At 41.7% G+C, this 26,025-nt stretch overlaps 1 protein-coding gene across 1 annotated transcript in view; it reads right to left on the reverse strand.

Moving 5' to 3' along the window:
• The window catches only part of WASF1 (WASP family member 1), a 59,375-nt gene that overhangs the window by 14,260 nt on the left and 19,090 nt on the right, over positions 1-26,025 (reverse strand). The window contains exon 2 of the mRNA XM_077811703.1: positions 16,868-17,002. Coding sequence (XP_077667829.1) covers positions 16,868-17,002 — 135 coding nt within the window. The remainder of the gene's footprint in view (positions 1-16,867; positions 17,003-26,025) is intronic.

Below are 26,025 nucleotides of genomic sequence, written 5' to 3' on the forward strand. Positions count from 1 at the left end.
ACAAAAAACCTGCATTCAAAAACAAAACAATGTAAATTTTTTGAGCCTGCAAATCCACACAGTCCTACTTCTTGTTCAGCCAATCACTCAGACAAACAAGTCTGTTTACATTTGCAGGAGCTAATGCTGCTCACTTCTTGTTTACTATGTCACCCGAAAGTGAGAACAGGCATTCTTGTGGCACTGTTGTAGCCGGCGTTGCAAGATGTTTATGTGCCAGACGCACTAAAGATTCATATGTCCCTTCATGCTTCAAACACCATTCCAGAAGACATGCGTCCATGCTGATGATGGGTTCTGCTCCACAACAATCCAAAGCAGTGTGGACCGATGCATGTTCATTTTCATTGTCTGAATCAGATGCCGCCAGCAGAAAGTTGATTTTTTTTTTTTTTGGTGGTTTGCGTTCTGTAGTTTCCAGATTGAAGTGTTGCTCTTTTAAGACTTCTGAAAGCAAGCTCTACACCTCGTCCCTCTCAGATTTTGGAAGGCACTTCAGATTCTTAAACCTTGGGTCGAGTGCTGTAGCTATCTTTAGAAATCTCACATTGGTACCTTCTTTGCGTTTTGTCAAATCTGCAGTGAAAGTGTTCTTAAAATGAACAACATGTGCTGGGTCATCACCCGAGACTGCTATAAGAGGAAATATATGGCAGAATGTGGGTGAAACAGAGCAGGGGACATACAATTCTGCACCAAGGAGTTCAGTCAGAAATTTAATTAACGCTCATTTTTTTAATGAGTATCATCAGCATGGAAGCATGTCCTCTGGAATGGTCGCCGAAGCATGAAGGGGCATATGAATGTTTACCATATCTGGCACGTAAATACCTTGCAATGCCAGCTACAAAAGTGCCATGCAAATGCCTATTCTCACTTTCAGGTGACAGTGTAAATAAGAAGCGGGCAACAGTATCTCCCTTAAATGTAAACAAACTTGTTTGTCTTAGCGATTGGTTGAACAAGAAGAAGGACTGAGTGGACTTGTAGGCTCTTAAGTTTTACATGGGATTTTTTTTTTTTTTTTTGGCGTGGAGTCATGTAACAAAAAAAAATTACATTTGTAAGTTGCATTTTCACGACAAAGAGATTGCATTACAGTACTTGTATGAGGTGAATTGAAAAATACTATTTCTTTTGTTTATCATTTTTACAGTGCAAATATTTGTAAGCAAAAATAGTATACACGTTGATTTCACTTATAGCACAGAATAAAATATATATGAAAATGTAGAAAAACATCCAAAAATATTTAATAAATTTCAATTGGTATTTAACAGTGCAATTTAAACTGTGATTAATTGTGATTTTTTAAAAAATTGATCGCTTGAATTAACTGCGATTAATCAACAGCCCTAGTATTAGCATATAAAAGCCAATCTACTTGAGGCACTGTCTGCTGCCTCACTTCCTTCCCATCGCAGCAGTTGAAAACAGTGTTACTGGAACAGCTGGTAGTTCCACTGTATAATCACAAGAGGGCAGAAGACAGGACTTTCTCCACAAAGGGCCTGCAACTTTGGAATGCTCTCCTCACTTACCGAATCACATCAATGACATTCTTTGTGAGGCTAAAGATGGTTTTTGTTCACTTTTCGGTTTGCCTTTTGAGGTTTTATTTATGGTGTTATTGGCGGGCTTCTCCCCCCTCCACTCCTGTTTTAGGATCTATTTAGTTAGGGGATATTTTATCCCTGTGAAAACCTTGTCTAGGTAGGTGCTCAGAAGCTTTTCAAGACTTCATGAATAATACTATTACTAACAGAAAATCCCAGCTAGATGGGAGTAAAGCAATTGACAATGGCATTAACAGTAATCTTGAATTCCATGAACAATGGAGATTTGAGTTTTAGAGTGGACTCCCATTTTTGCAAGCACAATTTTGCATTCAACCATGTGCATATATATATTTATTTTTACCTGCCATGAATTGCAAGTAATTTTGCTTGCTAAAAACTGCACTTAAACAGAGGCTGGGGCTAACTTGATCTAAAATCAGGCCTTGAATTATTTCATAAAATTAACTGTTCTGCTTTCAAAGTTCTGTGCAAGATATGTACAACTGTCCATGTTCAGTACTGCACAGCACTCCCTTAAAGTCTTAAATGCCATACAGGATTTTAGTTTGAAACACATTCTAATAAAAAAATCAGTACAAATCTGTTTGAACAGATGTACCCTCAGACAGTAGTGAAGGGATTAATTTGGAACATTTTTGGTCAAATAAAACACATACAAAATGTTTCTTTGCTTTTGATATCTGACCTTCACAAAAATATGTAACATCTCCTAAAACATTGCCAAATTATTGAGACATGCACTGTTCTATATCCTCTCTTTTCTATCATCAATTGCCTGGTTAAGTCTTTAGAAGGAATGACCTTGTCTTCCACCTTTCCAGGCCTAAAATGTCCAAATCATCAGTCTCCCTCTTCTAGATATCGACCTCCCCTCCCCACTTAGCACAGCAACTATACACGCCTCACAAAAGGGGAAGATCACTCCCCAGGGCATTTAGTTCACAAAGCTCAACAGATTATCTTTCCTCCAAACTTAAGAAGTTATTTGATCTCTGAGGGCTATTTATAGATTGTGGAATTCAAAACTGCTACTAGCATTTCCTTCTTTAACATTCTTTGATCCGGTCATGAAAAAGCAGCCGTTTGGTTCAAAACATTTGACCACATTATGATGACATCATTAAAGGAAATGGAAGGTCACAAAGCAAAGAATATGTAGAAATATCGTACTGTGAAATAATTAGCCTCTGAAAGTCATAACAAGCCTCGGTATGCTGCAGGTACAAATAATCCAATACCAAAATGTTTGGTGGATAAATTTCTCAGGAAGCACAGACTCACTGTATATGTGGAAATCCCAGTGCATATCTTAGTTGTAGTACACAAACAATGAGACCCTATATATGCTGTTTATTCAACATTTAAATCTCTCTCATTTTACATTAAATGTACGTGCTCATTTGAGGATCTGTATTAACACAGTAAGTGCAAGCTTGTCCTTTCCAACTCTATTCCTAGGATTCTGTGAAAAGACCCACTACATCTGCTATTCTTACTCCCTGCCAATACAGAGTTTCCAAGTAATTTAAAATAGCTCATCTTTTTGACAGGCATTACCAACATATTGTATGTGAGGTTCTGAAAGAGAGATCCTTGTCCATTTATCTTTTCAACTTAAGGAAAAAGATAGAAAAAGCAAGTATTTAAATAGCGGTACTGCAACATATAGTAATTGGGTTTTGTTTGAAGCTGCCTTACAAATGAAATAAAAACCCATCAGTACTATAAATTGGTAATAGTAATTTACCACCTGGTAAGCTGCTTCTTAGATTTCACTCCCCTTAGTATCATTAAAGTATGACCTGCAATTTACAGCAAAGGATGAGCTATGTAGCATATCAGCGTGCTGACAGAAACTAGCTATTCTGATAGAAATAATTTACCTTTCAAAGAAATATTAAATCTTGTATTTTATAGCTCACTTTAAAAGAAATCTGTTAGGCACTAGAATTTTTACAGTCTTTCCAATGTACAGCTAATGAAAAGATTCTACACCAAAAACATTCAAGAAAAGAGGCAATAATATTCACTAGGAACTGGCAAATATGTCTGTGCAGATCTACAGTTCTGTGAACGCTTATCTCAGCATTGCACTCCCAGCACCATTTAAAACCATGAATTCTGGAGCATCACAAGCATGATCCCTTGTGGAGCTGAATGTTTTGTGAGAATTTTATATAAACAGTCCATGAACCCAAATGCCCTCAGTTCCCTTCCTCTATTTAAAATCCTGTCCACAGACTTGGGAGAAGCAGGGAATGAAGGTGGATATTTAGAAAAAACTAGTTATGAGTAAGTAACCATCTTTTCTTTATTAAAATTTTTCTCTCTAGAAATAAGCATCTGACTCAGCTCACATGAGAGAGTAATCGTTGCGATCTGAGCTCAGTGTAGGTGTTTTACAGATTTCAGAAAAGGTGATATTCTTTAAGCATGCTTAGAAGCCACCTTGCATTTAGTAGAGTGACCCCTCTGCCACCCGATTTCCTGTCTGATCATAGTAGTCCTGATAGTTGTTAAACAGAAATTACTTTCCCCTAGACTTGTCCCCAAAGACAATGAGCAACCTCAAATTTTCTAAAAGGCTTTGTTTTAATGAAAATAATAGCTCATATGCTCTTTGGACATTAACTCACATGTGGAAATTAAGCTCCATAAATTGAAGAGGCTTTGAGAAGACCTGGGAGGTTAATGTACTGATTGAGACAGAGTTAAGAAATCACCTTAAATTTGGGATGTAGGTGTAGAACTATGTCCTGTGAAACACTGAATAGAACTTTAGGGAATACCTTTCTCACCCAGGCATTTCAGGCAGCAAATGTGCTGGTTGGGTCATCACAAATATTTTGACAAGAAAATGCACTACTCAAAACCTGACATTTTGTCCAGATCCCCCTTTTTACAGATAGAAAACCAACTGTAAAGAAGCACAGATCTCTCACTAAATTAACTATCTTTATCAAATGGTGGTGGTGGTGGTGGGGGTTAATTTAAAATGGATTAGCTACTAAACCATTAATAAATTGCATCAAATGGGCAGGACAACTGGATGAAATGCACTGAGGATGGTTGCAGACATGGCCCTCACCTCCAGTGTCTGGCTCTGTGTGAAGGACATGTTTTAGTGCTTTAAGTAGTTCTAGGATTTGCAGCACATAGGAATGTGTGCTCAGAATAAGTGGGGATCCACAGATGCAATCTTTGATGGAGAAATGATTGCATTCTGCAATTCTAGCTCTAATGTATTGTTCTTTACTTAGGTTTGGTGCCGAAAATTCTGTCTGCATTAATTATGCTCTGATCATATTGTAATCAGTGCTTAATTTGTGCCAGGATTTGCCAGGGCTGAGTTCATGGCCCTGGCACCTCTGGGCTTGCTGTGTCAATTATGAAAGTAAAAAAATTGCTTGAGCTTCAGCGACTAACTGCTTGACCCTGGCATGTATTTCATTACAAATTAAGCACTGATTGTAATTATGAAGTTTAGCATACTGTATATGGAGGTCAGGCCCCAACTACCTTGTATTCTTTGTTTTGAAACTCACTAAATCATCATTCACAATTCACCTACTCCCATTTTGTGACCCCAGAGACAATAAATGAGACTGGTTCTATAGCTCCGAGAAAGAGACAGTGGACCTCTTGTTTTAAGTGTTTTTCTTGAGATGGATTCCAGAAGAGGGACAGAGAGCAGGGGTCAGATGGAGGAATAGAATGGAAGTGGATAGAATGGCCCTCTTTCATGACTTCCAATATCCACTTTTCTGAAGTAAGGTACTCCCAGGCAGGTAGGTAGTAAGAGAGTGGGTCTCCAAAGGAGGGGTAGTCACACAACTGGTGATCCAGTGGAGTGGAATACTTGATGACACCAATGAAGGCATCAGAAGTGTCTCTTAAGAGAGAGGTGTTGACTGGGTAGAAGTAAGGGTGGGAGTACCTTGTTTCTGAGGTCTAACCTTTCTCCTGAAGGCTCCTGAGGCTTAGGGAAAGTGTGCTCATGGTAGTGCTCCATTTCTGAGCAGTTTGAGATCAACTAAACTGGCTTCTCATTGCAGGCACATAAATCCCCAGTGATCGCAACACTGTCTTGGAGTCCTTGAGTATGTGGAGTATGTCTGTATGCTTGGGAAAGAGCTTAAGGTCTACAGCCATGTTTTGAACTTCTCTTGGAAGTCCTAAGGATTGGATCAAGGATGCTCTTCTCATGACCATCAACCTGGCCACAGACCTGGAAGGTGTATGAGTGGCATCTAAGGCAGCTTGTAGAGCGGTTTTCCTATCAACTGTCCTGCAGTGATGATAGACTGGAATTGATCTTTCTGGTCTTGTGGCAAATGCTCAATAAAATGTGTAAACTTGAAGTATGTATTGAAATCATATTTTGCCATCAAGGCCTAGCATTTGGCAATATGAAATTGGAGAGTAGCTGATGAAAAGTTCTTCTTTCCCATCAAGTCCAGCTGTTTAGATTCCTTATCCGATGGAGAGGCCCTAAATCATGTTTGACTGTTTCTCTCATTGGTAGCCTCCATCATAAAGGAATTGGGTTTAAGGTGGGAGAAGATGTACTCCATTCCTTTGGGTGGGATGCAATATTTTTTTTTATCTGCCCACTTACAGATCAGTGGAATTGTGGCAGATGTTTGCCACAGGGCCTATACGAGAGATATAGATAGGACAGTGTTTACCTAGGGATGTCAGGATGTCCACCAGGGAATGTTTGGGCTCTTGCACCTCCTCTAGTGGAATTTGAAGGGAGTCCACTAGCCTTTTCAGGAGTTCCTGGAATGTTTTGAAATCCTCTTTGTAAGAGGCCGATGGTGGCATTACCACCTCATCTAGAGATGAAGACTTTCCAGATGGAGGTGAGATCTTCTCTGCCTGAGTCTCCTCTTCCTTTTGTACATCTTCCAAGCCTGGAGAATTGCAGAGGTGTGAGGACATTCTGTAGAAGCTCATGGGTGGTATGGTACTGGTGCTTTCTCCTAGGCATCCAATGAAGTTGGTCACTGTAGTGACCATTCGGGTGACTTGTAGGGACGATTTGTCCTTGGTGATAGCTGCCCACTTGAGGTAGAATGGGAGCAAACGGTCTCCAAATAGCTGGGTGGATGGTATATGTGCTGGAATGTGGGAGAGGTCTTCCAGACCCTCCACCAAGCCTTCAAATTTGCTTATTAGAGGAAGTAGTGGTGGTAGAGGGCGTCATCATTGTGATCTCTGTCGCTGTCATTGCTGGTGTTGTTTGTAAGGCCTCTGGTGTTGCTGTGTATATGTCGGGTATCTAGGCGACTGATATGTTTGATACCTGTATTGTCTCCTTCTTCTGGCAGGTGTATGAATGCTGAGGGACCAGAGGCTAGCACGTGAATCCTTCAGGGTGTGCAGTACTTCATTGGTTTTGACTGCAAACAATTTTTCTCTGTCGAAAGGGAGATCTTCGACCATATTTTGTATCTCCCGTGGGAATGCCAAAGAATTAAACCATGAGGCTCGTCGCATAACAACCACCATAGTGATGGACCTCGCAGCCATGTCAGCAGTGTTCAGCGAGACAGCCATGAGTGAAATCATCTGTCCTTCAGAGACCAGCGATTTGAATTGTTGCCTCTTTTTCTCAGGAATGTCATTAATAAAGTCCATACATTTGCCATAGTTCCTGTGGTCATATTTGGCAAGTAATGCCGTGGGTAATTCGCCACTCTAAACTGAAGTGTGGATGATGGGTATACTTTGTGGCTGAATAGGTCCAACTCTTACTCTCCTTATTGAAAAGGGTGGATCGAAATTGTTGTTTGTCCCTTTGGTTGCCTGCTTCCACTACCAGAAAGTTGGGTGCTGGTAGTGGATCCCTTGCAGGAAACATAATATTTTCGGTCCACCCTTTTGCATGTTGGGAGTATTGTGGCTGGAGTTTGCCACACTGTCTTGGTGGGTTCCATGATAGCCACATTGATTGGCAATGCTATTTTGCAGGAGAAAGATGTCTGTAGGATATCAGTTAACTCATGTTCAGTTTCCGGCACTTCCTCCAGAGCAATCTTCAGCTCATTAGCCACTCTTTTGAACAAGTCTTGGAAGTGAGTACAGTCATCTGCCATGGTCGGTGATGGAGGTATAATAGCCTCGTCTGGTGAGGAGGAAGAATTATTGTTGGTTGGCGAGGTATTGGGAGCAGTGTCCTCTTCCTGCTCTGCCATGGGTTCCTCCTGTGTGTCCGCAGCTACAGTCTCCAAAGGTGGAGGCGGGAATCTGGTGTCTTCCCTATGTGTGCTGGGGTGCATGTTATGGTGTCTTCTGTAAGACCCCCAGGGATTCCAGTATGGCCAGAGACCAGGGAAGGTCCCATCCATGGGTAGTCATACCAAGGTGGCATGTCGTGAGCGTATGTGGACCATGATCGTAGTGGTCCAGCAGCAATAGGTGTCCTGATTGGGGAAGAATGGTGAGGGGAGACTACCCCTTCAACCTCTTCATCTTCATCACTTAAAAACTGTGATGGTATGGGAGATAGCTGTTGGTGTGGTACCACTGGCCCCGGTGAGACATTGGTGCCTAAGAGAGGAGACTCTGGGCTCGGGGAGACCTACAAATCCTTATGGTGCAGAAAATGGCATGGTGCCAAAAGCATCGGTGCTGCAGGGCCGGGTGCCGATTGCACTGGTGGTGCGGTGTGCTGAGTCGGTGCTGATGTTGCTTGTGTTGGCGCTGTGACGATAGCAGCATTAGTCTGTGGCATGGAAATAGGAGCAGTTGCCAGTGCCATCTCCTTTGGAGGTACCAATGGTGTCGTGATGGAGACAGGCAGCTTAAAGCCATTATCCTTGGCACCGGCGTGGTGGGTGTCTGCGGCTGCCACCACATGAACAGTGCCAGAGGTGCCTGGAGTGTCGTAGGTGCTAAGCTGTGGTGAGGCCAGCATCAATGAGAGCGATTTGGTCAGCGAGCGTTTTGTGCTGGTCTGCTTTCTATGAGGTGAGGAAGATGACTGTTTTTTTACCATTTTTTTGGTCTTCAAGGACCTTGGCATTGAAGAGACTGGTGACCTCTGCTGTGAACAGGGTTCCTGCCCAGGGTAGGAGGCTGGTCTTAGGGACTTCTCCATTAAGCTGAGTTTAAGCCTCAGGACTTGTCTACATTACCTGCAGGATCGACGGGCAGCGCTGAGTGCTCTCCCGTCGACTCCGGTACTCCACCAGAGCGAGAGGAGCAGACGGAGTCGACGGGGGAGTGTCAGCGGTCGACTCACCGCAATGAAGACACCGCAGTGAGTAGATCTAAGTACGTTGACTTCAGCTATGTTATTCACGTAGCTGAAGTTGCGTAACATAGATTGATTCCCCCCTCCCCGCACCCCCCAGTGTAGACCAGGCCTCAGGTATCTATCCCTTTATGCCCTAGCCTTCAGCTTGTTACAGTGGGCACTTTCTGGGGAATGTGAGATTCCGCCAGGCAACTGACACATTGAGTGTGTCCATCTGATACAGGAATTGCCTCTCTGCATGTCATGCATCTTTTAAAACCTAGCGAATCAGGCTTTTCCTAAACTACTACTAACTGTACTATGGGATGGAAAATAATATTTTTTTTAAACAGGGGACATAATTCTAACAACTGAAACTTAACTTGTCTATCCTAATTTACTAATTTATCTAACTTGTCAATTTGAAAACGAAGGTTTTCAATGGGACTGCTGAGTGCTGTCTCAGGCCGGGGATGGTTGAGAAGGAACCGAGGAGTCCGGGTCGCATGCACACTAGCTGAAGAGCCAGCAGTGTGCGAGGCAGACACCGTGCACGGCAGACACCGTGCACTGCTGCAAAACTCTCCGAGCAAAGGCGCAAGGATGCACCTTCACCTGGAGTGGAGTGGAGTGGAGTACCCACAGGGACATCTCTCTCGAAGAACCTGTTCTTTCAAATGTCCCAACCCCCTTTCCAGGTGCTGCTCCTTGTCTTACAATAAACAAAACTCTAGCTTCTAGTTTCTATTTCCTTTACCAAGACCAGTTTTTTATCCCAGCTGCTGCTTCCTCAAGTTAACATCACAATTGCCTCGCCTCACAGCTACCAACCATTCTAGGTTTCCCCTGCCAATGCCATCTTTGTCATCTATAGCAAAAGCCTCTACCCCCCACCTCTGGTATTAAGGCTATATAACAGTGGTGGGCAACCTGCTGCACGCGGCCCATCTGGGTAATCTGCAGGCAGGCTGCAAGATAGTTTGTTTATATTGACTGTCTGTTAGCATGGCTGCCCGCTGCTCCCAGTGGCTGCGGCTCACCGTTTCGGCCAATGAGAGCGGCGGGAAGCAGTGGCCAGCATGTCCCTGCCCACCACCGCATATAACATTTCTCGTTTCTCAGCTATTAATCTTTCCCATGTGGTAACTAAATTCTGTGACAGAGCGATGTTTCTAGAACACTAAAAACCTACAGGTACACTTAAACGTTCAAAAGAGACATTTGAATTGAATTAGAAATTAAACTAATGACTTTTATTCATTTAAATATTTAATTCAATAACATTAGTTTTTGAATTTTTACACTTATTTCTCTGCTGCCATGGAATTTTCCATTTATCACAGCATTTAGCACAGGTGTGCTGCAAAAGTCAAAGGCTTTATGTACTATGTTTGGCTTCCAATTTGTTAAAATTAAAAACACCATTATAAGGCATTCTTTTCTATTAAAATAGCAAAATAGACAGATCAGCTCTCAGTTTATAAATTTTCCTTCTTCCAAGACACCACTTTTTTTCTTTTTTTTTTAGGGAGTAATACACAGCTGTTATTTGTTAATGACTTGTCACACTGGGTATCAGTACTGCACTGTATATCAGTATCTCAAGAGAGAGGCATGAAAGTTAGGATGATGATTCTTAATAAAAGCACTGTAAAATTTCCACCTACACAGATTTTAAATTATTTATCTGTACTAGCACTTCAAGATTAATGGCACTAAGAAATTCATAGAACTGTGGGTAAAACTGACAAGTATTCTTTACAAGAGCAACAATATGAATGGATCACGTTTTCTTTATTTCATAGTTTGGACACAACTACTTTCACAAATAACCACTAACAGCTAACTCACTAGTCTTTCAATTATTATAGGATGTGTGTGTGTGTGACACACACCTTCAACCCCCTCAGAAATCACTGTATGTTAAATAAGGACATTAAATAAAACATGGCTGCAGAGAAACCACATCTCCAGTGCAATGAATTTAAATTATTTTTACTACAAGAAGGAATTTTATACCTTACCACGCTACATTTATGTTCTAAAAATAAATTATTAAAAGAAAAGATTTCAGAGAATTCCTTAGGTATTTCTTCAGTTAACTTATGATAATACTTACAGCACTGATTTCTTATGCTAGCCACAGCCAAAACAGGCTGAATGCTTCTATTATTTTTCACTGAAGAATTAATTTTATTAACACATGCCTATCATCATGTATAAAGAAACATATTCATTCCACTTAATTGAAAACAAACAATTATTCTTCCTCTATGTACAAGTATAGCATCACTGGTATGGGGAGAACAAAGTAATACAGAAGTCTTTGTGATAAGAAAAAAATGAGGGGAAGATACCTTATATTCAAAACATATGGACACTCCCTCTCTAAACTACAATTTTTCAGATGTTATGGATTCATTAATTTAAACAGAGCATTTCAGTGTTGGAAACCATTTTGATTTCCTTTTTACAGAATATTAAGCAAATACATAAGGCAGAAATAATTCAAATGCTAGCTCTGATAACATTAAATCCCATTTCTGGTTGTTTGATTTCAATGTGCGATCACTGATTTTGTGAAATTAATAACTTTAACAAACTTAGTAAATTTTATTCAAACAAAATCACATTTTTAAAGTAATTGATGCAATATTCTGATTCGTTCTATAAAATCTATGTATGAATCCATGTAATTTCTGTTCTTTCCGCTCCTCATTTTTTCCTGTAGAAAGTCAGTAATTCTATACGTTCCTTGTTTCACTCCTGAGGTACAATGTTTCCTGTAGCTCCTGGTGGAACCATATATTTCTATACTTCAGGGTAGTGCATAGCGAATACAATCCAGTCACTCTCCTGATTTGATTTTTCTTCTTTTGCATTAGAAGATTTTATTCATATAAAACTATGAGGGAAATTCAAAGTCCTTGCAAAACTTCAGTTTCTTCTGTCAACCCTAAATCAAAGTTCATGTCAAGTATCTGTATCTTGCCCAAATGTACTTCATTCTCACTGTTCATTTATGCTGTGAGCCCCTAAAAGTGAATTTTTTCTTCTTTTCTTTGTTGCTGTGTGGACGCAGAGGAGTACATCTTAAAAGAGATCTCTGCTATTGTCTGCTGAAAGAGAATACCCCAGTGGCATATCAAAAGAGAATCACCTGATGTGTATCCTGGTATAGATGACCCCATTGCCATACAAGTTAAGTTTAACAGAAGGGAGTGAAGTTTTTACAGGGCTTCTGTAAATCACTCCGTTTTGTATGGCAAAAATTTCTAATGGAAGAAAAATAAAACATGTTGATATAAAGTCTCTCCTAGCTCCATGGTGCATAGGAGCAGTGCTGTCACTCCAACACACTTTCAGAGGGTGCAGCATGTGCTCTGCTACATGGCTGGTCAGAGGGTAGAACCACAGTAATGCTTCCTTCCTAACCCCTTTGGAGTGGCTAGCAATGCATACTTTACAATCAGTTGAGCATAAGGACTGAGATTTGCTTGAATCTCGCATGGAGGTTTAAGACAGGAGGCTCCATGAGCCCTCCTCTACCCTTACCCTTCTGTAACTTACCAAACTAATTTGCCAAACTTTTTTAGATTTTATTACTTAAATCATAAACCATTTTCCTCCATTAAAAACCTTGATATTATTTTAGCCCAAATGAGAGCAAGAACTGTTTGTAAGTGAACCCTTAAAATTCAAAGCCAGAGAAGCCTGGTGAAGAACAAATGGTTTCCCCCATCTCTCATAATGGTTCCCCCTATCTCTTTACTCCCCTATCAAAGGATTCACATTGGGCAAACCTGTTCTTCTAAGCAAGGAGTGCTGGATATAGCTTCTTCAAGGAACTTGTTAAATGACAATCCTGGATCAGTAAGACAGGCAGTACCCCAGCCTTTCCTATAAAGTACTGCCAGGCACTGCTAGCCCAGAGAATGAGGAACCAATACTGAGTTGCCACTTGGGTCATGCTGCATGACCATGAAATTGGTGGACTGGCTCCCCCTCTTACCCCTGTTTTGTTTAACTGCAACATTCTTCTACTTCCTTACCAGTGTGGTTTAGTAAACATTTGCAAGAATAAATGCAGTATTGTCAAAAGCATTTGTAGTGCATTTTGGGCTAAATACTATTTTAACAATCTCTCTCCTGATTCTCTGACAGTAAACACCCATTAGTGCCTAGTATGTAAGCCTATAACTGAACTTGTCAAAGGCCATTTGTGCAAGAAAGTATGAATACCCATCTCACTACTCTGTAATATCCTCAGAATCGTAACTACATCAAGCAAAATGGGCCCTGTGTATTTTTCTGAAATTTGAACGTTTACCAAATTCGTACAGACATAATTTCCCCAAATACTTAAATTTTAAACCAATAACTAGATTGCCAAGGGTAAACATGAAAATGACATACCCCCACCATCACATCTGTTATAAGATTACAGTTGCTCACTAAGAAATCTTTCAATATCCAATCATTGTAAGCATAGTCCTTTACTTGAAAAAGGGGAGGTGTGTGTGGTTTTACTTTCAGAGACTTGGAGAATGTGAGAGCTCCTCGGGCAAATCATGAGTTTGTGGAAAATCAGCAGTAATTCTGTGAGCAGTTGCTTTTAAAAATCTGTTCTAAAACAAATACCAAACATGTCAGAGTCAACAACTCACCCTTCCTGGGTTTTTATTTACACTGAAATTAACAACATAAAATTCAGTTCAGACCTTCACACTGGGTTTGGCTGCTACTAGGATTCCTACCTTAGGACTGCTCAGCCTTCCCCCTAGATCAGTGGTTCTCAAATTTTTGTACTGGTGACCCCTTTCACATAGCAAGCCTCTCTGAGCGACCCCCCCCTTATAAATTAAAAACACTTTTTTACATATTTAACACCATTATAAATGCTGGAGGCAAAGCGAGGTTTGGGGTGGAGGCTGACAGCTCGCAACCCCCCATGTAATAACCTCATGACCCCCTGAGGAGTCCTGACCCCCAGTTTGAGAACCCCTGCCCTAGATCCTCCCTCTAAGGTTACTCCCACCTTCCCTATATCCAGGTCAGTTACAAGTCACCTGTTTAGAATCAGGAGAGCACACTTAACATTCCACAGAAGAATAAACACCTGCTACTAGGGTGGGCAATTTCAGGCAAACAATCTTATAAAGCTGAAGAACTTGATAGTTTCCACAAGACTAGGGTCCAGAGTATGAGCCTGATACGCCCATTAGGTTTTGGAAATCTGGTGCATTTTTACCTAATTTTATAAAACAGACCAACCAAACGTTCAGACTCTTTTGTTTTATAACGAGCCAAAAGACTGAGCAGACTGTCCAGTCTAACAATTTTAGCAACGGCTTGTCCCACAAAGAGAATCTTGATCACAAGCTGTCTCAGCTTAATGGTATGATCCATCAGTGGTGCAGCTATCTCAAAAGAAATGTGTTTTTCATTTCTAAACAGAATAGCTATAACATTATCCACCAGAACTGAAAAAAAAACCCCACAATAAGAATGCAAAACTTCCTTCTACTCATTCTAGTCTTGGAAAGTGAAGTTATATAAACTCCATAGTTCCTATAGGATGCAACATGAATCCTCACTTTAGTGTAGTTAACATTTTCTATCTCCATGAATGGAGCTTTAACCGCAACTAATCATGCAGAACTGGAACATCTTTTTATTGAAAACTGGAATCTTAATCTCTGTCTGAGATTACATTCCAAAAAGTAGAGTGGTCTGATTTGGGATTCTTAGATATTTTCTGTTTCTGTCTATAAACAATAGCTTCCCTACTTAGGTTTTCAGGAAATGTGGAAATTACGCTAACTCTGTATGGTGAAAGGTTTCTGTGATCTTGCTCAGCTGGGGTGCAATTGACCCCATGCTGAGGGCCAGCACAATGCCTATATACCACTTAAGCTGTACATAAATGCTACCTGCTAGTCCTCTGCCTAAGTCACCCCAGTGATGTTTTTTGAGCTACTTGTTTTCTCAGGGCTCAACATTATTTCTAAAGGAAAGAATCTCAGCTGGTGTAAATCAGTATACTTCACTGAAGTTAACTGAGATACAATGATTTACACCATCTGAGGACCTGGTCTATGAGCCCCTATACGAAGTCATTGTCATTCTAACTGATCCAATTTTCACCAGTTTTCATACTAAAAGTAATGCTGTGCGCTCCTCCTAAACTCCTTCCATAGCTAGCTCTGAAACTGTACGTTGAATCAATCACCCAAATAATATTTTACATGTTCTTATACTCATTCTGGTAACAATTCTTTAAGCAAGTCGTATATGCCTTATTTTTGACAGTTGTGCCTTAGGTCAAACTGTGTTCCGGAGAAACATGTCTAAAACATTGCTTCTCCATTTTTTTCATGTCTTCAGCTCTCTTATAACTCATTTACTTCTGCATTGCATCTATACTACCAAACTTCATATCTTCACTAATGGTAAAACGGTGGATTCCGTCTAAGTGAAGAAAGGGAACAGTGTTTTAACCATGTTGTTTAACTGTACAGGAGATCCAGGACAGAAACAGTCACAGAACCCACATCCTTTTATTCCACGTAGGGTTAATGACTTAGTGGTGAAACTGCCTTGTCTACACTGCAGCTTCCATTGCTGCTATCACACACAGAGAATAACAACTGTGAAGCATGCTATAGTAGACAAAGCTGTGGAGAAAAGGAAATTACTTACCTGTCATCTTGTTCTATGAAAGAAGCGATGACAGATTTATATTAATCCATCTTTCTCTACCACAGAGTTATGGTCTTAGCTGTTAGATTTTTGTGTGTGGTCAAAAAGAAACTGGAATTGGAAACTATAGCATTCTATGTACCTTCACAGGTTACATGATCTACCCTCTTCAAAAGGTTCAGTTATTTTGGCTTGTTAGACAGCTTCCAAATCTCATGACTAAGTCTTGAAACCCAACAGTATGGAAAAGCAGAGGATTTCAATCTGAGGATAGTCATCCAGAACCTTTCCTGAATACTAAATTTACTTAGGCAAAAATATATAAATCTTAAATAAATAGGGGGGAGGGATAGCTCAGTGGTTTGAGCATTGGCCTGCTAAACCCAGGGTTGTGAGTTCAATCCTTGAGGGGGCCATTTAGGGATCTGGAGCAAAAATTGGGGTTTGGTCCTGCTTTGAGCAGGGGGTTGGACTAGATGACCTCCTGAGGTCCCTTCCAACTCTGATATTCTGTGTGATTCTGTGATTTTTAGCAAAATACACAGATTTAACGATTATAAGGTACTTTAATAAATTTACAGTATGCCTTATGCATGAAAAAGGAAGGGGAGAAAAGGGTGAAGGGGGACACGAAAAGACTGGGAGAGTACTGACTGGTCAATTTTTCACAATCTTAAAAAAGACACAAAGGACCAAAAAGGTGGGGAAAGAGGTGGCAAAGGCTCATCCTTGATTTTCTGATGTCAAAGTTCCACAGCTAAACGATGAGTTGTTCACTGAAGATCAGTAGATGATGGACAGGATGGATGAGAGGGGAGAGCTGAACAGCATTATGCCTGTCCTGGGACAGATGTGTGAAACAATCTTTGACAAACAGGGCTACAGTTCAAACTTCACTATGAGCCCAAAGTTGTACACATTTTAATAAAGAATGACCATGTGTCAATTACTGAAGACTTTACTCACACAAGTGCTTATAAATCTCACTCATGAAGGTAAAAACTGAGTACAGGTTTACTCCCAGAATTAGACTTAATTAATAAAATCAAAAATATAATAAATAGTAATGCCATGTCACAATTCTCTAGCACCTTCCGTCTAAGTCAATGGAAGCTGTTGGTGTTCAGCACCCTGGTATGAAAATGTTGGGCTGAATGACTTGCTCAAGATCACATAGGAAGTCTGTTGCAGAACTAAGAGGCGAACCTATGCCTCCCCTTCTCAGTCCTGTGCCTTAACCCCCAAATCATCCTTCTTTTCATTTTGCATATCAATTTATTTACAGCACAAAGGAAATACTCTTCAATGTAAGAACCACAGTCATGTGTGGAAGTAAACTTACGTTCTTCTTCCTTTGGGTCAAGTTGTGTAACACTGACAGATAAACGGTCCACACGTTCTTGTAAGGAGTTAACCCTGAAGGAGAAACTGTGCGCTTCATTGAAAAGCTCACCAAATATATCTTCAGCATATTTACCTGCAACAGAAAAAGTTGGAAAATAAGAATTCAAGAATGGCACAAGTGATCCAAAATGAATGCTTTTTTAAAAGACTGTCTTTTGAATTGTTATGTTAAAAAGATTATTTTTAATAGCTGACAGCTGTTAAAGGTGCCAATCTTAACAAAAACTTGTAATTTACTGAGTTCATTAAGAATGTTAGATGAAAGGACATAGAGAAGTAAAAGGGATTTTATTCAACTGACAATGTATTTACTAAAAATGAAATTAGTATATCCAATACACTAATGAACAGATCCTCAACTGGTGTAAACTAAGGTAGCTACAGTGACATCTGTGCTCAGCTAGGATGATGTATACTATCTGAGGATGTAGCCCTACAACTGGATTAAGTAATCTTTTCAAGTGTAATTAAAAAATACTAAAGTAAACTTGTCAGTTATATAATCTGACAGGTTTTCGTAAACAGAAACCCAGGTATTTAGTTTCAGTATAATTTGAATCAGATTATTCATAGATACAATTAAAAAATAATTACTTTCTTCCTTTGAGTGCTCAATATTGTAGAAACTGACCAACACGCACTGAGTCCTTCCATAGACTTCAGTAGCCAATGGACCTTTCCCTAATAACACAACCTATAGCCAGGTATCATGTAGAAAGATACAGTACAAAATTCTCCATGTAGTTCTGCTACTCCTCCTCCATCCTAACCTGCAACGCCTTTTACATCTTAAGCCTGTCCTGAGCAGAGTCTGCCAATACTACTACAAATACACCAGACTTGGGGCCACGTTTTCTGAAGACCGCAACCTGGTCTTGTGTGCATGTATTTCATGTGAAAAGTTTGTTCTTTTAAGATGCCTTCACAAGCGTGTCATATAGGCTTCTAATTACATGATCTTTGTAGAATCACCAAAATGTAGGACTGAAAGGAACCTCGATAGGTCAGGGGTAGCCAACCTGTGGCTCTGGAGCCGCATGCAGCTCTTCAGAAGTTAATATGCAACTCCTTATATAGGTGCTGACTCCAGGGCTGGAGCTACAGGTACCAACTTTCCACTGCTCAGCCCCAGGCCCTGCCCCCACTCCACCCCTTACCCAAAGGCCCCCGCATTTTCCTGCCCCCTCCCTTGAGCCTGCTGCACCCTTGCTCCTCCCTCCTCCATCCCAGAGCCTCCTGTACACTACGAAACAGCTGATTGCAGCGGGCAGGAGGCAGGGGGAGGGAGGGTGAGGTGCTGATCGGCCAGACTGCCGGCGGGCAGAAGGTGCTGGAGTTGGTGCGGGGAGGGGCTGATGATGTATTACTGTGACTCTTTGGCAATGTACATTGGTAAATTCTGTCTCCTTCTCAGGCTCAGGTTGGCCACCCCTGCGATAGGTCATCCAATCCAGTCCCCTGCACTGAGGCACAAGTAAGTATTATCTAGACCATTTGTGAGAGGTGTTTATCTACTCTGTTCTTATAAATCTTTAATGACAGAGATTCCACAACCTTCCCAGGTAATTTGTTCCAGTGCTTAACTACCCTCACAATTAGGAAGTTTTTCATAATATCTAACCTAGATCTCCCTTGCAGCAATTTAAACCCCTTACTTCTTGTCTTCTTGTTAAGGAGAACAATTTATCTCCTTCCTTTTTATAACAACCTTTTATGTATTTGAGGACTGTTCTGTCCCCCTCAATCCGCTCTTCTCCAAATTAAACAAACCAAGTTTTTTCAATCTTTCCTTGTAGATCATGTTTTCTAGACCCATAATCATTTTTGTTGCTCTCCTTTGGACTTTCTTTAATTTGTCCATGTTTCTCAAAGTGTTGCACCCAGGACTGGACATAATACTCCAGTTGAGGCCTTATCAGTCCTGAGTAGAGTGGAAGAATTACTTCTCTTATCTTGCTTACAACATTCCTGCTAATACATTCCAGAATGATGTTTGCTTTTTTATAATAGTATTACATTGTTGACTCATATTTAATTTGTGATCCACTTTAACTCCCAGATCTTTGTCTTCAGTACTCCTCCTAGGCAGTCATTTCCCATTTTGTTATTTGTGCAATTGATTATTCCTTCCTAAGTGTTGTACTTCACATTTGTCCCTAGGGAATTTCATCCTATTTACTTCAGACCATTTCTCCAGTTTGTCAAGATCATTTTGAATTCTAAGGCTGTGCTCCAAAGCGATTGCAACCCTTCCCAGTTTGGTATCATCTGCAAACTTTATAAAAGTGTACTCTCTATGCTATTATCAAAATCATTTATGAAGATATTGAATAGGACCTGACTCCAAACAGATCCCTGTGGGACCACACTCAATATACCCTTCCAGCTTGACTGTGAACACACTGATAACTACTCTTGGAGTACACTTTTCCAACCAGTTGTGCACTCATTTTATAGTATAGTATAGTATAGTATAGTATAGTATAGTATAGTATAGTTCATCTGGGCTATATTTCTCTAGTTTCTCATGTAAGGCTGTGTCTACACTACAAAGTTAAGTCGACTTCATGTAAGTCGACATAGAGCCTCCAATTTAAGCAAGTTGATCTTGCATGTCTACACTATGCTCATTGTGTTGGCAGAGTGCATCCTCACTAGCAGGGCTTGCATTGATACGTGGAGCACTGCACTGTGGGTAGCTATCCCACAGTGCACAAAGCCGAGTGGAATTTTGGTTTGGGCTTGCAATGCCTTATGGGACCAAAACACTGGCACGGGTGGTTATGGGAACATGGCATTAGCCTCCCATGATGCACTCTGAAATCAATGGCAAACAAACCAAGTCTTTTTCGCACCTTTTTTCATAAGCCTGGGTTACCCGCATGGACACCATAGCATAGACTCTGCTCAGTTGTACACTGTTGTTGTGAGCATTAAAAACACCTCGTGCCTTATCCTGCAGTATTTACACAGCCAATACAGGAGCCGCCGCATGGAACAATTAGTGCCACTCAAGCAGCCCTGCTGGAAGACACAGAGTGGAGCAATTCGCAGTTGCTGGAGAGAGTCATGCATCACCTTGACACGGTTGAGTGCTGTTTCTGGGCCCAGGAATCAAGCGCTGACGGTGGGACTGCATCGTTATGCAGCTATGGGATGATGAGCACTGGCTGCAGAACTTTCGATTGTGAAAGGCCACCATCCAGGAACTGTGTGAAGAGCTTTTCCCAGCCATGAAGCACAGCATTACTAAAATGAGACCTGCTCTGACAGTGGAGAAGCAAGTTGCGATAGCTCTGTGGACGCTTGCAATGCCACACTGCTACCGGTCAGTGGAGCATCAATTTGGAGTGGGTAAATCTACCATGGGATCTGTCGTGATTCAAGTTTGCAGGGCCATCAAAAGACTTCTGCTAAGGAGGGTAGTGACTCTGGGCAACATGCAGGACATAGTGGATGATTTTGCCATGATGGGGTTCCCTAACTGCAGTGGGGAGATAGAGAGAACGCATATCCCTATCTTGGCACCAGACCATCTTGCCAAAGAGTACATAAACCAAAAGGGGTACTTCTCAATGGTGTTGCAAGTGCTGGTGGATCACAGGGGCCGTTTTACCAACATCAGCGTGGGATGGTCAGGAAAGGTGCATGACGCAGACATCTTTAGGAACACAGGTCTTTTCAGAAAGCTGCAAGCAGGGACTGTCTTTCCAGACTGCAAAATAACCATTGGTGATGTTGAAATCCCAATCGTGATCGTGGGAGACCCAGCTTATCTAGGGTATCAGATATTACTCTACAAAAGAACCTATTCAGCAAAAAGAGAATTTGCTAATTTATTTGATTCCTACAGAACTGTAATCATTGCTAAATCTTTATTCTTAAACTGTAGGTGTTGAGTAACTCTATTGTAGTGACTAGGAGTTATTCATATCCTGCAGGCAAAGAACTGTGTTCCTAGTGGTGAACAAATGGTTACTAACCTTCCGTAACTGTTGTTCTCCGAAATGTGTAATCTAGGACCAAACATTGAGGAAGTGGGAAAGGTAGTTTACAAACATGGGGAGATGGAACCGGGCATCTCCTGGTAGTTTACAAAGGTTTATAAAGGTAGTTTACAAACATGGGCAGATGGAAACCACAGAAGCAATAGTCCTAGCAGCAGAGTCTGGCGCGTCCAGTGCAGCCTGTAGTGAAGTTCTTGCTACAGACTTCCCCTCATCAACTAAAGAGAACTCCTGTCTAGCACCGTCCAGCAACATGTCCCTAAACTTTAACATGGAGTCCCGAACATTACAATCACAACGTCCCAAAGAGTTAGTTGGTTGGCAATTCTGATTTGCAGGATAAATAGAATAAACTTTTCTACCAAATAAATCTAAGTTCTTTTGCATCGTTTGATTTGGGAATTGCTGCCTGTTGTCCCTGTCGTTCCCATTCATTGGCTGCTGGCACCACCAGAGAGCCTGGGGGTGGGGATGAAAGTATAGATATTCAACCCCTTGGGAGGGTACATAATATTTACATTCAGCCCTTTTTGAAGTGGGAGGAAGGGATGAAGGGGTCTTCCAGAAAGATTAATGGGCTTCATAATTGCCTCTTGAATAGATAAGGACACCTGCAAAGGCCCTGTGGTGGCCAAAATATCAGTAAAGTGGTCTGAGGACTTCTTAACCTCCTCTACCTGGATCCCCAAACTTACCTTTTTCCATAGCTGTTGGTGAGTTTTTTAATCATCAGGATGAGGTGAGATGCCTCCCAAGGAAATTGCCTCATCCAAAGAGAAGAATGAAGAAGCCAGCACAAGCTGAGGCTGCATCTCCTCCACTAGCTGTCCAGCAGGATCCTCCTGAACTGCCTCTTGCTGCTTGGATTTGGGCCTGGTGCCAGGCTCAGGAACAGGCAGCACCTGGTGAGTAGATTCCTCGCTCCTTTTCAAGGACACAGAGCAGGAACACCTGGTGTATGACCTAGAAACCAAGGGGTGTCCCCCCAGGTTCCAAAAAGACCACTGCCGGACCAGTAGTGAGCCCCCATGACTCCCCGGCCACATACCTTATCCTATTCCAGCTGGAGGATCCCAAGGCACCCTAGGCATCTCAGTGGAGAGTAATGAGACCAGCTCCGATGGATGGAAAATATAGGCGCCAATCTTGGATTCAGAAGTGAATGAATCCCTCTACTGACCAAGGGGTGGGGGTGGGGGGACTGTCCCCACTCTAAGGCAATGGAGTTTGTTGCAGAACTGAGTGCTGCACCAATGATACTGCTGTCCCTTTGTCTGCTGGTACCAAGGGTGCAGCCTCCTGCACTCCCAGGGATACTGGTACCTATAGGCTCAAAACATCTCTCGCTGCCAGAAAGATCTCCAGTGTGGTCCGTACCGAGAAGGTCCCAGAATGCTGAGGTACTACAGATGTAGAAGGTGCCCCCTCAGGCCTCAGACTTGACAGTACTTTCCTGGGTGCAAGAGTCAATGGTATAAGTTTCTGTGCTACCAATGAAGAGGAGTGCTTGGGTTTCAGTTGCACTCTACTTATCCCCATGCTTAGACGATGACCTTTCTCTCTCGGTGGTGCTGGTGACCTTCCTCTCTCGGTGGTTTGTTTAGAGGTCTTATGCCACTTCTTAGGCACTGGGGAGGGAAAACGGTGCCAGGCACATTCCTAACTTATGTCGAAGTACTCAGTGCTGAGTCTGAATGGCTGGGCTCTGATGGAGGTCTCAGGGCCTCCACCATAAGCAAAATCTTTAGGCTGGCTTCTCTGTTTTAGGCATAGAGCGAGACATGGAATTTGCAAATTTGGCAACAATCTTGAACGTGAGCTTCCCCAAAACACTTCAAGCAGCTTGAGTGAGAGTTACTCACAGGCATCAGCCTAGCGCAAGAGATGCAGGGTTTGAAGCCAGGTGACCCAGGCATCCGTGGGTACCCAGAAATGGAAACCCGAAAAATGGGGACCAAAAAAGAAACTAATTCGATCTACACTATTAACGAAATACTAATCAACAATAAAACCAGAAAAGTACAATAAATTTACAATGAGCACACTGAGAGCACTCGCTAATGCAAGCTAAGCAATTCCAATGACCATCATGGGTGCTAAGAAGGGACTGAGTGGGCTTGGGGTTAGCTGGGCCTTTATACTCCAGCATGCAGTGGCCCACAGCAGCAGGGTGATTTTTGTGCAGCCCTGCACAGCTCTGAGGTTCCTTGGTATTATAAAGTTAATCAAAAAATTTAATGTTAACTTTTTAATTGTAAGAAACAGAAAAAAAATGATAAGACGTCAAGACGTGTGACACTATTATTGTGTGTTTAGCTTTTAAAGTTTTAAACCAATATCCTAACCACTCAGGCAAATGTGAGAACATGACAGACACTAATAATGTTTTCAATACCATCATGATTTATCAATGTGGTTTTATACGTAACAGACACTTTCACACGAGTTGAGCATGTGAAAGACCTCCATACCATTGCTGTTTATAAGTCTCATATCGGAGGAGTTAAGGAAGATATGAAAAGCTGACTGACATTTGTTTGCAGAGACAAAGTAGATATCTCAAACTCTATCTGTGGCTCAGAAAGAAAACCTATGAGATACAGGGAATCCTAGGCACTAAAGCAGAGTGACAGAGAATTAGCACCAAATATTCTTTATCGTGAGTCCAAACTAGGGGAATCTTTTTGTTTTGAAAAGGCAGATCAGGGGGACAAGAAGCCACTCACACACTACAAAAGGTACAAATCATTCAGCAAACTCTGCAGCTCTTTACATTTAAAAACACCAGTTACAAATCCAGGAATCAGAGTAGCAGCCGTGTTAGTCTGTATTCGCAAAAAGAAAAGGAGTACTTGTGGCACCTTAGAGACTAACAAATTTATCTGAGCATAAGCTTTCGTGAGCATCCGATGAAGTGAGCTGTAGCTCACGAAAGCTTATGCTCAAATAAATTGGTTAGTCTCTAAGGTGCCACAAGTACTCCTTTTCTTTTTGCGAATACAGACGAACACGGCTGTTACTCTGAAATGGTGGTAAGAAGGAACTGAGCAGGCGGCAGGGACCTATAAAAACCACCACAAAGGCGCCACTCTAGGCGGCTCCACAGCTGACCCGACGGGTACCGCTAGGGTAAAAACTTCCGACGATCATGCATGCAGCATGTTCTATTGGAGCACACCTCTTGGAATGGACATGAGCAATCACTTGAAGAAGAATAGGGCCCTACCAAATTCATGGCCATAAAAAATGCATCACTGACTGTGAAATCTGGTCTTTTGTGTGGTATTACACCATACTATACAGATTTTACGGGGGAGACCAGTGTTTCTCAAATTGGGGATCCTGACCCCAAATGGAGTTGCAGGGGGGATCACAAGGTTATTTGGGGGGAGGGCGGGTCGTCATGATAAGGTCACCCTTAACTGTGCACTGCCTTCAGAGCTGGATAGCCGGAGTGTGGCGGCTGCTGACTGAGGGCCCAGCTCTGCAGGCAGCCGCACAGAAATAAGGGTGGCAATACTGTACCATAGCATGCCATTGTTACTTCTCTCCCCCCCCCCCCCCCCAAAAAAAATACTCCTTTTTGGGTTAGAACCCCTACAATTACAACACCATGAAATTTCAGATTTAAATAGCTGAAATCAGGAAATTTATTATTTTTAAAATCCCCTGACTGTGAAATTGACCAAAATGGACCGTGAATTTGCTAGGGCCCTACATATAAAAGTTGACAAAGTATAGCTGAATTTTCTGTGAATAATAATCAGGATGCAACACCTATTGGCACCAAGTGCTTTCTTACCTCTTGAGCATGCAGGTTTTGGGTTTTTTTTTTTGTTTTTTTGTTTTTTTTTCAAATCCAGCATATCCCTATTCTTAATCATTAATTTATGTACATCCTTCATGCTAGACAAGGTGTTGAACTCTTCAAGTGAGGTTACAGATGCTCTTTTATTGGTGCAGCCAAAATCCCAGTGCTTGAATACAAGATGTTGGGAAGCCATGGCACTATCAATATTGACAATGCCTCAATGGGGCTATGGCTGAGTGTAGACAAAATCCTGCCACATTCCATGCCAGTTGGGAGCACACACTGAACTCTTTTACAGTGCCACTAGGTGGAGACCACTGGTCTTCTTTCGTACACCCTCTTAAGAACCTTGCTGGATTATAGGTAACAGGGTACAAATCCTTGAAACAGAAGGTCATTTTAAAGGAGTAAGGACTAGTGACTTTGACATGAGTTTGTAGTATCAATTAGAAGAGAACCAATGTAGTGCAACCACAATTATTCATGCTCACTCCTTGAACATTTTCTTCGATGCTCTAAGCTATGAAAGAAATGGTGGGGGAAGGACACAGAACAAGAAACAATAAGGAAGACAACAGTGCTGCTGGATATTGCCACCTTTACCAGAATAGACTGTCAATCAGGGTGGAATATGAGAAACCTTGAGCTTCACTTGACTAGCTATAAAATACTCCTCTACACAAGAGGAACAAAGTGACCTTGCCACTGTGGCCTACAAGAGACCAATATAGTGTCACAGCAGATCTCACTCCCATAGACTCATAAGCCATTTTGGCCATGAGAAAACAGAAGATCCTGAACCACTACTGAAAAGCATCTGACCTCCTTATGTGGTTTGCTTCAGATGACAGAATTCAATGGACCAGTACAGCATCCTAACTCACTTACTTCATTCTCCATCAACTAGGGGTTCCTGTGGGATAGCAGAATACCTGGGGCTGAAAGCTGCAGATCAACTGTGCTGCTGAGCACAATAATGGAGATTTGTAGCCAGTCCTCCAGCCACATTAGCAGGTCAGGACCTCCTACTAGCAGACCAAACATGCAAGGCACAATAACAGGGACAAGTGATTTGCAGCCATTAGAAAGCCAGATTCTTTATTGCTTTGAGCCCTCTGTAGACTGGTTAATGGGAACTGCCTAAAAGCTGCTGAGGCACTGTTCCCTTTGAAGAGCTGTCCTGACTGAAAAAGTGTAAAAAATATTAAAATTCTAAAATGAATAAAATATTCCCAGAACTCAGCCCTCAAAGTTGACTAGGAGATATTCCAGACCAGC

The sequence above is a fragment of the Eretmochelys imbricata genome, chromosome 3, assembly GCF_965152235.1.
Source record: "Eretmochelys imbricata isolate rEreImb1 chromosome 3, rEreImb1.hap1, whole genome shotgun sequence".
Lineage (NCBI taxonomy): Eukaryota > Metazoa > Chordata > Testudines > Cheloniidae > Eretmochelys > Eretmochelys imbricata.